This window comes from Falco biarmicus, chromosome 4 (genome assembly GCF_023638135.1).
Source record: "Falco biarmicus isolate bFalBia1 chromosome 4, bFalBia1.pri, whole genome shotgun sequence".
Lineage (NCBI taxonomy): Eukaryota > Metazoa > Chordata > Aves > Falconiformes > Falconidae > Falco > Falco biarmicus.
In genome coordinates, this window is record NC_079291.1 from 21,086,682 (window position 1) to 21,098,861 (window position 12,180).

The 12,180-nt window shown below is 40.8% G+C and overlaps 1 protein-coding gene across 11 annotated transcripts in view; it reads right to left on the reverse strand.

Moving 5' to 3' along the window:
• Positions 1-12,180, reverse strand: part of AMPH (amphiphysin) — a 120,806-nt gene that overhangs the window by 51,727 nt on the left and 56,899 nt on the right. For all 11 annotated transcript variants that reach the window (XM_056334677.1, XM_056334676.1, XM_056334675.1 and 8 more), the window contains exon 3: positions 1,119-1,173. In XM_056334677.1, coding sequence (XP_056190652.1) covers positions 1,119-1,173 — 55 coding nt within the window. The remainder of the gene's footprint in view (positions 1-1,118; positions 1,174-12,180) is intronic.

Genomic DNA, 12,180 nt, shown 5'->3' on the forward strand with positions numbered 1-12,180 from the left:
AGTAAAATCAGCATCCAATGGGTTCCCAAAAATGACTGATGCTGAAATTTCCTCTAAGAACAAAAGACATTGTGCAAATCCCTATAAGGCAAAATATCTTTTGTCTCATACTGGATTCTCCTTGCCAAACCCACCAGTAAAGAATAGATGGTCAAAGACATTAAGCTACTGCTTTGCTCCCCGTTTTACAATTCCCATCAAAACCATCTTTCTTGCCTGCCTGTCAACAGCTGCTGAAGCTTTATTATGACACTGATTTCCAGGGATGTTCATATTCATTTTTAACATTTTTCCTACTGGACCTGAGCCAGGTTAAAAATATATACACATACATATATGTATTTATACATTTATCACCACCCACCCCCCACCCCCCCATTAGTGTCCCTCTGTCAGTCACCAACTCTAATTCCCTTCCCTTTAGCACCTGGCCTCCAACTCCTCCAAAGAGAAGCAGCATGAGAAAGAGAATGCTCTGCATATGATGCTAAGTTGAGTGTGCTGGATTTACAAATGTCCAGCAGGATTTCAATAGCTGTTTACTTACTCTCTGATATTTAAGTGCTGGCCAGTGAGCTTTTGCTACTTGGATTTTCAATGTAGTCTCGAAAGAGATCACATTTGATTTTTAAACTTTTCAAAAAATGGATTGAGCAATCAGAAATACATGAGAAATCACATAATCACAGAGACTTTGGTTTTGGAAGGAGATCATCATCCAACCAGTAATATTTGGAAATGTTGCAGATTAAGCAATTCCTTGCGTTGTATGGGGTATTTCATATTCTAGCATTTGCAAAGGTAAGTAACAAGATGTGTAGATTTTGTGGGTGCTCAAAATGCATGCAACATGAGAATCTACACAGAGGTCCTGCACATGGAAGACAGTCAGCGATGAGCCATGCATGCAAGACCGTACACACAAGTTGACACTGAAGGTGCAGAATCCCTAGGAACAGGCTACAGAGCCTGTGCTGGATCCAAAGCAGAAGTGTGGACTACTAATGACAAAAGCAGTATTACGTGTATTTGTCTTTGTATACCTTAAACAAGCCTACTTGTCTCAATTTAAAAATAAATTTGCTTTATGAAAATGTGATGTAAAATTTAAAAGGCACCTTTGATGGCTGCTAAATATCCTCTGAGCTCTCTCTGGAGCCTGGAACCCTCTGCCTGGAAAAGAAAAAAAAGCAAAAAAAAAAGTAAGGAAGTGAAAATACATTTCAGTTATGTTATTAAAAACACATTTCAGTTATATTTTATGCCTTAAAACATGCATACAGTATGTCAAACTTAAGAGCAAAAAGCAATTTCAGGAGCTATCTGATGAATTGTGCCGCATGTTGCAAGCATGCAGAGGTTTATACAGAAAAGGTGGCCTGGCCAAGATGCTATGCATAGCGTCCTCTCTAGGCTAAAATGTCTGTGTTTATTTTATCAGTCATCTGCACAGGGAAGAAATCCAGCCAAAAACAGAGAGGTATATTTTACAGCCCAGGTCCAGTTCAAGTCAGCCTGGCCAATGTCCTAACCTCAAACACAAGGAAGTATAACCAAGAACAGTGCACCTCCACTGGAAACCACTCAAAGAGGGCCACTCTAGACTTGCAGAAAATTCATGATCTTATGTAAGAGGCTTACTACTTTTGTAGATTTCCAAGTATTTTAACATTTTAATATTATGCAAGCAAATAACTACTAAAACCAATAGCATTAGTTATTTTGTTTAGCCTGGCAGTGCACCTTGCAGTCTGCTGTGAAATCTCAATATTTCTTCGGCAAATACATCAAAATGATCTTTCTTTATCTTATACAACAGTCTTTGAAAAATGCAGACTAGATAAACCAAAAAGGATTGCTTTATCTCTGATTGTATCACAAGTTGGACTTCACATCCTTCCTATGATTTGCAATAAAATCCATGCTACACTATAGCACATACTTTATTGCTAAAAAGCTGCTGTCCAGGACACCTTTAATAGCCTGAAGATTTTGGAAATGCTCCCTATTTATCAGTTCCCATAGCCTTCAAATTATTTATTTAAGCAGCTGGAAACTACAGGAATATCAGCTTGCAGTCACATTTTCTCACATACAGCTACGCCATATGGAAAAAATCAGCTGTTTTGGAGTTTCTCTCATATTTTTTATGTGAAAGTCAGAACCTGAAAGGATGCATGTGTAAATACTTTAGAAGGCAGAGTCTCAACCGGTATAAGCTGTTATAACACCACTTAAGTCAAAGGACTTCTGATGTCAGTAAAGGATTTGCGATCAGTGACAGTGATGCTCATAGCATTCAGACGCAGAGGATCCTAAGAAATTCAGCTTGAAAGGGACCTGTGGGGCTTAGAATCCATCTACCTGCAGCCATTTTAAATCCAAATGGTAGTTCTTAAAAAATACTCACTTGCCTCACCAGTATACACATTGCAACGAAGATTATATCCACCAAACTCCCTTGCCTCTCCCAGCTCCCTGCAGGGAACTGAAGGCCTTTAGAACTGCATCAGAAACCCCCAAACTGCAATGCACTGTAAGAAGAGAGGAACTGTTTTAAAGTCTCACAAACAGTAAAAATGCCTGAGTGGGCTTTGAGAGCAGACAGAATTCACTTTACAGAGTCAACAAACAGAAGGTTGCTTTTATACTGATTTGATCTGAAGTGAAACTCCTTTCTGAACCTAAATAATTCTGAGCACAGGAACTGATTTCTGACCACAAGGGTGATATCTGAGAAGATGCTGAGTGACAGCAAGAGCACACAGCCCACCAATGGTTTGGGACCATATTCAACACTCCAAGGAAAGGCAAACTCTTCCCTTGCTTCGGGATCAAAGTTGCATGTCAAAGCAGGGGTCAGACAGGCACAGGCTGAGTAATCAGTGGATTAAACCTCAGACATTAATATTATTTACTTAGAACACAACAGAAAGATCTGAAAGTAGTGGCAGCTTGATGTTGTGTCCCTGAAGAAATCACATACATGTACATCTTCACACTGTTTAGTAAAAAGTACTACCCTAATGCCTCATAACAACACATTTTATCTTCTTACATAACATGGAGGCATCCTAACACACTTCAGAAGCTGACTTTTTGTCTGCTGCTTTCTGTGCTGGAATGGGAGGCAGCGAGATGACAGAAGTTGCCTGCTTTATGCAGAGCAAGGCATAAAGTGAACAACACCACCAGAGAGGAAAGGAGATTGAACCTGGGGGCAGGATGTCTCACTCTCAGATCTGAAGAAGAGTATCTGTAAACATGCAGAAGAAAAAAGAAGTTCCTGTTATATGCAGGCTAGGCTCATCCTGGGAGGATCCCTGGTACTCTGAGAAGTCACAGGAAGGTACAGAAATTGTCTTTCCAATTCATATCTTCTTTGGCCTGAGCACTTGCGGTGAAGAGTAGCAGCAGATACAGCAACTTGATTCATCATCACGGTCCAGCTGAACACATACCCATACAATAACAGTTTTTAGTTATTAAAGAATTTCTGATGTTTGATGAGCAGCAAACCAGAGCTGGAAGGCCCTGTTAGCTGTCCTTATGACCAGGAAAAGGTCTGTATTTACTCATACACGTGCTGTTCTGTCACTAGGACTAAATGGTGTGTCAAGGACAAACGTTGCCCAAACACTATGTTTATACCTGTACTGCTGTGTAGTTTTACGACTGGTACCCTAAACTACTATGAGAGCTATTGTGGCTGGTTAGCATCCTGCATCATCAGCAACTGCTGCTCAGGAAAACGTATAAGGAAAATTCAAAGTAATAAAACAGGATGCAAATATTTTGTGATATATGCTGTTACAAATTCTGACAATTCATTCAAAAGAAAAATAGTAACATGCATCTCCCTCAGTCTAGGTTAACAACAGGTCACAAACCACTGAAATATTTAAGCAGCATAGAGGTATACGAATTTTCCCTCATTAGCAAATGTATGTCACATGACATTAAAGCATATGTGGGCAAGGGCCAGCTCCCACTGAGTTTGAGAGATAATATCTCAGTTTCAACGGCAACAGAATTAGACCTTTCTATAAAATACCAGAAATAAAAATTTGCCTTCAAAAGTCCTCAGCACTGTAAATTCTGCAAAACATAACTCTGGTCTACACAATTTGCTACAGTAAACTCACTGTTAGTGAAGAAGGATGCACTTTAACTATCTAACAGGCTAATTAATATTCACAGGATGAAAATACTGCACAGCTGGCTCTTCACATCTTGCAAACTGTGACATACAGGTTTTTAAAAGCACTGTTGTAAACATTGCCACACCTTTTAATATTGTTCCTTCTTGATGTTTATTAATACATTCTTTCTCCTTTCTGGTCTATCAAAGCATCTGGTGGCTCTGAAACCACTGCTCCAAGTATCTTCATTAAAGCCATCAATTTCGTTAATTGAGGTGCAGCTTCTTGAAGGAGAATGAAAAGTAGGTGTCATTTTGCAGATGTTGCACTCCTCTGAAATAAGATTTCCCAAGAGAGCACTGATGCTTCCTTTGTCATTTCAAAATTTCTTTTATTTGTTCTACAGGAGGCAACAAAGTGAGTAAGAGTTTCATAAAACTCAAGAAAACTCCAGAAAGAAATCTCAGTAGCATATTTAATAGCAAGCTTTGCACAATCGGGTTGTTTAACAGCAGGCATGCTCTCACTGGACTCCAGCACCAGAAACTAGTGCTTTCAGCTCACCTGGTCGAACCCAACATACAAATCACCAAAAATCTCTCAGACAATCCTGTTAAACTGCACATGAGAGCAAGGGAGGCATGCTAACAACCCAAACCATCATCTGTTATTAGGAAAACTGACCCAGCTCTTCACAGAGATGTCCCAAACAACATGTTATTCTGAACTCTGTAGCACACAGTGTCGCTGTCAGATCCTCTTTTCTACTCTCTGGTCTTATTACAGTATTATGTAGCCAGTACAGGCACGTGCACCCAGTGAGATAAGGAGGCTCAGTGTTTCAGGATCTTGTCATCTACAGCCACAGCTCTTACACACCTCTACAGCAGCATTAAGCCTTTTCAGTACTACTGATTCCTCAATATGTTTAGTTTTGGCTTTCTTTTCAAAGAACAGTATTTAAGCATATCTTAGCACTGGAATTAAGATGAAGAACCCACAAAAACTTGATGATTAAAACCATAGAAAGCATGGTTTGTGTCGTACCAGCTTTTGCTTCCTGATGCCTTAGAAAAATCGTTGCTTCCACTCAGAAATTAAAGGCTATCTTGCCTCCCCGAAAGCTGGAATTGGATGACCTATTTGCAAGGCATCATTTATTCGCAGCTTTCCAGGCAGAACAGAAGAGTTTGATTTTTCTATCATGTCACACACAGGATGTAAACACAATACATCTTTACAGGAAAGGTCAGAACAGCATGTGCTTGATACTAAAAACACATAAATAATTCTGCTCTAGTGAGAGTCAAGAACACTGTCAATGCTGAACCTGGAGCATAGGTTAATTAATAACCTGCCCCATAGAAATGCAAACCAGATAATTATTAATACTGATACTGGAATTTTGTCATTCCATTGCTAAGACATCAGGGAAATAGCTCAAAAGAAAGCATCTTCTGTATCACCTGGAAGACATTCTTTATTGTAATGTGCAATTAGCCACAATGTAAAGCAGCACCATCTCTCTGTTTGCAAATACTTTAGGTAGTATTTACTGGTAGGTTGTTTAGGACAACTCAGAAGTATGAATGCGAAGGACTTTTGCATTAAGGGAAGCTTAACAACGTAAGTGGCTATTGGGACAAATCCATAATTCAATATGAAATATATCTGCATACCAGTGTACCCTATTTTACCATTTCTCAGTCTCCTTATAGTTCCTAGAACTGTCTCCCAAATTTTAGAATCTTTTCCTTAAAGAAATACATTTCTTCTTTCCTCTTTCTACAAGCTGTAAGATACCTGGGTTTTGAATTATTTGTCTGGTGCATCACTTGAAAAAAGTTGGCTTTGCCACCTTCTCTGGAAACATACAGGTTTTTAGCACCCCGGTACCTACCAGGACAGCACCAAATCTGTGGCCCAGCCACTAGTAAGGCTCAAGAGTAAGAATTTGATCATTCTAATTATTAAGTAACATGATGAGTTGAATGCATCAAATCAAACAGGCTCCTCAGACAATTTGAACTAATCCAAAAGCATGAAACTCTGAAGGTAAGAACCAGAAAGCTCTGCCTTAGGTTAGTAGTGACTCCTAGTAGCCAGGTGAGAAAGCCCTGTGCCTGCAGTGATGCTTAACTAACCCTTTTACTGAACCAATGGTCTCTCTTTCAGATGAGGACTGAACAGAAAATACTTGGTACCCTCCTTAAACGAAATTCCAACCTTCTTGCCTGACAGCTAAACCTCTCTCCCCCCAAGCTAGGATCCCACCTTGATATCTATTACGTGTTCCTACGAGCATACTCACGTCCTCATAGTAGGGCCCAGACTAATAGTTCTAACGAAAATTTGGGGTGTGCAAAGCCAGCAGGTGCAGAATATACATGTCTATGACTAAAAGTAATCTATACATCCTAAACGGTGAGCTAGGCTTTCTGAACATGTAGTTGGCCTTTGTTTATGCCAATAGCTGCATATCCATAGCTATATTCTAAAATAACATATATAAGCTATATACTAACAGGTCTGGTAGAAAACCATCCAGAACTGTTTGTTGTGAACTGCACGACATTCAATCCACGTGTTAAAACCCAGAGCTGGGCTATGTCACCTATCCCCAGGGTCAATTATCCCAAAGGGCTCCTGAAGAAACATGTGCCAGTCTGCTTTAAAACCAATTGGAAACAACTTGATCATTCAACTGCACTGCCTGGGAAAAAACGATTAGCACAGTTACTAAAGCTGCAGAGGCATAACAGTTTATATCCAAGGGGCAATGAAAACCAGCCCAGTGTGACAACAGTTTAGACTTTTAGATTTGGAGCAATCAATAGGCAGAATCAAAAAAGCAAAACATCAGATCAGCTGCTCTCTCGTTTCAAATGAAGAATTAGCTAGGATGGATCTGGGCTGTTCCTGCAGAGATAGTTTTGTGGCATAAAACAGAGGGCCTCACCTTCCTGGGCCTCCTGCCTAACTGGAAATTAATGAGGGTGAGATGAGATTTAATGGTACACTACATTTCTTCTTGTCTTAGGAAAAACGGTCCCTCAGACATAAGATAATTCTTAAACCTAAGTTTCAGGATGAAATGGTAATAAGCAGAGAAACCCCTCCTATAGCTCCCCAAATACTTTTCGCATTGTATTGCTTGTATCTAGCCTAGTGGTCATCCAGTGTCTGAAGTACACTTTGGGACTACTCCTGAAAAGATGCAGATGCAGTCCCCCTGAATGCAAACCTTTATTGGCTTGCAGAACAAAAGCTCCCTCCCACTAGTCTAGATTGTGTTTTCCTGCATCCAGTTCACTTCAGAGTCACTATCAGGGAGATAGCATTTGGCATTACCTTTGTTTAACAAAGGAGTGTATCGAACCAACAATATGTTGCAGCTTAACAAGTATCAAGAATCCCCTGCAGTTTAGTAGAAGTGTCCACAGACAACCAAGGAATTCTGAATATCAGCTAAGGAGAAATAGTGTCTCGCATTCACAGTAATTTTAAAGCTTGCACTTTTTGTTTATTGCTTGGATTCTTTTCTCCATCTCAAGTTCATGCACAAGACAGTAAAATAAGGGCATCTAAGTGGAGGACACATGGTAGGTTTAAAGATGGTGAAATAGATACATGTGATACCTAATAATTTCCAGAGAAAAGAAGATGTTGCAGAGCACAGATTGAATTTTGCATGATTATAATACATATTGAAGCTCCCCTTCTTCATCGTGTCCTTTGTTCAACTCCAAATTAAGACACCTATCACTGTCTACATGAGTTGGGTGCCTCTCCTCATCTTAGGGCCAATGGATGTTTCTTCAATGCAACCTATGGAATCATGAGGGTGATTAAGAAAATCCTATAGTCAAAACCATTCACTCAGCATAGCTGTTTCGTGCCATTTGTGATACATCCACAAATGGCAAACAACTGCTCTTAAGGGACTTGTCAGCTTTGTTGGAAGCCAAGGAGAACACACTAGGACCTTGCAAGTGGCAACAGATGCCAACATTTAGACAACTGACTCACAACCCTCACAAGCAGCTACTCAGCTCCATGGGGCTGTTCCAGGAACCACGAGAGACCCCAATGCAGGCCATGCCCTCGCTGGTGGCTGCTGTCCTGCAGGGTCTGAGCCAAGCAGGCAGAGCCAGGGGCTAGTAAAAAAGGCTTCACTAATACCCCTCAACTTAGCAAGGGTTTGAACCAGGTCAAGGGTCTGTCTGGGAGATCCAGATGGGAGCAGCAGGAGATGCAGCTGAAGCACAAGTCCCAGAGGCATGGGGACCAGCCTATGACATGGATTAGGGAGGGACTGTGTGCCCAGAGCTGAGCTAAAATGGGACTCCTAGGTCCATGTGCAGGGTTAGGGGTCCAAGCGGGGCCAATCAGAGCCATTAAGGCCCACAGATGCCCCCAGGGAACTGATGGGTTTCTATCTTGGCCATCCAGATGACACTGCCCAGTTCTGCACAAGTGTCTGGGAAGACCAAACTCAAAGATACCCCCATTCAGGCTTCGCAATCTGGAACTGTATCGCTCTCCAGGGGTAGGGTTCAGCCGCCAAAACACCTGCACCTGTTGTGGCTGAAGAGGCCATGGGGTGCTCGAGAGGGCCACAGATCCAGTGGGTACAATACAGGACTGTGGCCAAAGCCATATGCTTCTGTACAGAGCCACAGCAGCAGGACAGGTGGGACACCATGAAGCACATGAAGTACCTGCGTGTAGGTGGTGAATCTCACCTTGCGTATCTTAATTCATTAATAGATTTTAAGGAATCAGTGGCACATCTGATACAAAAAGAGCACTTCAATAAACATTGTCTCACAGAGCAACTTTAAGACAATGCCATGCCACAGCTGTAAGGTAGCTAAGCATGCTTGTGTGAAATGGAGGTCTGGCTAAGATAAACCTGTTCAGGACCCCTAACAATTACACCCAAGGAGCAGCTTTTACTGCAAGGCACACCGAGTAAAGCAGTCTACAGGGGCAGGTTCTGCCCACTTAATAAGAGCAAAAAAAAGGCTCTTCATTTTTACCTAATTCTATAAACTAGCAACAACAGTGCTCGACATTTTGCCTTATTCTGACAATATCATGGCAGCTGCTTTTGTAGTAGCAATTGCTATATCTCTGTGTGTACATATACAATACATAATGTTAATGGTTTTAAACACTAAAAATGTATTTTAACTGTAGCCCGTAAAATAAAAGAAGTCCCATAACTACACATGGAAAAATAACGAGACATAGATATGCATAGACATAAAATAGAATATTGGTCTCTTACAGAAATGAAGCAAGCACTGTGAGTCATCAAAATATACTTGGGGATAAGGCAATTGTTACTTCCTGTCAAAAAAAGTGTAAGATGCAGTTGACTGAATAACAGAATAGAGAAGAAATTTCAGGTAAATCCCCGATGGACTAGATGATATTTTCACAGTCAACAGAAATATGCAAGATGTGTCTTTTTTATACCCTCTCTGAACTTCAGGGTCAATTAAGAGGCTGAGCACATCCCCAATTAGCTGTGCAGAGAGAAATGTTTAAGCCTCAAGAAATTTCTTGCAATACACTGAAAATCTGTGTCATACTATGTCATATATGAGTTTATATAGATTTTGTTTGTCCAACAAGTTTTGATTTAGAGTGGCAATTTTCATTTTACAACTTAAAGTGGAAGGTGAAAACAGCTGTATTCACTGTTTAAAATCTAAGTGTTTTTACTGTTGGTTTCAGCTGCAGCAGCTTACTGCTTCTGATAGGGAAAGCCCTGAGGCTCTGCAAAGCCACTGTGCTCTGTTCTCTCCAGCATGGAATGACTCAGTTTCTCCATGGTGATTCATCTGGGTAATTCATCTGTGGATAATTCAAGTCCAGAAGGGGCCCTTACCCAGCTGTATTTAGAAAGAGATGGGAACGCATCACTGGGGACCCTAAATGAGCTTTTCCTATGGATAGATCTGCTGGATGTATCCTTATACATAGCCTTCTGCTGAGTTTGGTACATACCTGCTACCCATTCTATTATTCAGGCAAGGAACAGCATGTTAAGATTTCAGTTTTTCAGTTACCTGTGTCCTGGGTGATGAGCGCTACACTCTTTCTCTTTCCTTTCTCTACCCTTGCCCTGAGCTCAACTGGGAGTCCTCAGTTATTATCTTTGGAGAGTGTTAATAAAAAGATCATTCTATACTTCAGACCAGTTGACCTCCCAAATGTTGCAGGCTCAATAATGTAGAGAAACAAGAGAAACAGACTATTTTCACAGCTTTCAGCTTACCAGGATCGCCAGAGCCTGCATGGCACCAGCAGCTACAAACAACTTACAAAGAGACAGAACTGAAGGGACAGTACTCAGAAGCAAATCTAGGTAGGTGAGATGGCCGGGGAACAGCCAGAGCACTGTTAAGTGAGACTGCAAGAATCAAAGTAAAGTTTGGACCTTCTATCAAACTGCCTCTGCCATAGAAACGCCTTGTTAGGTCAGCAACCACCACAAATAACCCTGGAGCGTACTGCAAAAGATGGGACAGCCTTTAACTGGGGCGATTCTGTTTGCAATGACCCACATTGACAGTCTGGGGTGGACCTCAGCACAAGGATCAATCACCCAGACTGACTTCTTATTTTTTAATACCTAAAATTCAGGTTTTTCTTTTTCTAAAAGGTCTAGAGTTGCAGAGAAAATCTTGAAAGCAGGACTGAATGTAAACCAAGAAGGGATGGCTGCCTGAGTTCACAGAAGACAGCAATTCTACAAGGTATTAATCAGTAAGAGAGATAATTCAGATGTACATTGTAATGCTTTGTATCTTTGCGTTGCTAGTAAGTTGTAGATCAAAGCATGGACAAAACTAAGACAATTTAAGCAACTTATATGCTTCTCATTGGTGAACATGGCAGAAAGTGCTTTTGCAGCATTTTTTCCTTTTTTTATTTTTTTTTATTTGAAGAATTGAGCACAACAGAACTCTTTCAGAGCAAGCTCAGCAAGCACATGTGTTTAGTTTAATAAACGTACAGTCTCTCTCACTTGGTGAGCCAGCGGGCTTAGCCTAATCTGAATGTGCCCTTCAAGGGAATCCTAGGTCCCTCTGCACTTACTCCTCCCCACCCAACTCCTCCCCTGGCCCTAAATCACATTCTCATCCAGATTTAGCATCATACAGTTCCTGCAGAGTCCTTGACTGTTTGTTACTACATCAAAAGAGGAGAAAATAAGAAGTAAGCAATGCTAAGATCCTCCTTAGCCATTAGCAAGAATTCCAGCTGAAAGGAAAATTCTTGGTGAAGGACAGAAAAAGCAAACACTTGAGACATAATTTTGCTTAAAAAGATTTTTTTTACTCTTTCATCTCTCTCTTTTAAATTTCACTCAGAATTTTTAGCTAAAAAAAAAAATCCCACAAAACTGTTTCTTCATGGGGATGCTCTAGCTTCTCCGTCTGCACCCAGTAAGAACTATACAGATGCGCCTTATTTCTAATAACAGTCACTAGCTGTGCAAACAGCTGGGACTGACAGCAAGGATAAGCAGCAACGTAAGGACAATGAAGAAGAAAGAAATGCTCCATTGATACCCTAGCGCACTTGGAAAAGAGGAAGGGGAAGAAAAGGGAAAATATAATGTCTTTGCAGGGTTTCAAAGATTCTGAGTGCTTCTTCAGGCCTATTAAATCCCACTGCCTTCCTGATCTTAAGAAATCTAAGGGAGGAACCACCCTTCTCAGAGAAATAGATTCATTTACTTCCTATCATTTTCATCTTTGGGAAAGAACAAAGATCTACACAACAACCAAGTAGCTCCTAAAACCTCCTTCCCTTCTACACTGAGAGAGTAAAATAAAGGCTAAGTGACTATAAGATGCAAAAGAGTTGATAAGTGTCCCAGCAGTCAGGATGCAAGGTTTGTGTTTACATGGAACTGACAGAAGTGCATGTGCTAGATAGGACTGATTCAGGGCAGGAATTGCAAGCACTGACACGAGGCAATTTTTACATTGTGTAAAATGCGTGGGAGTTGTTCACT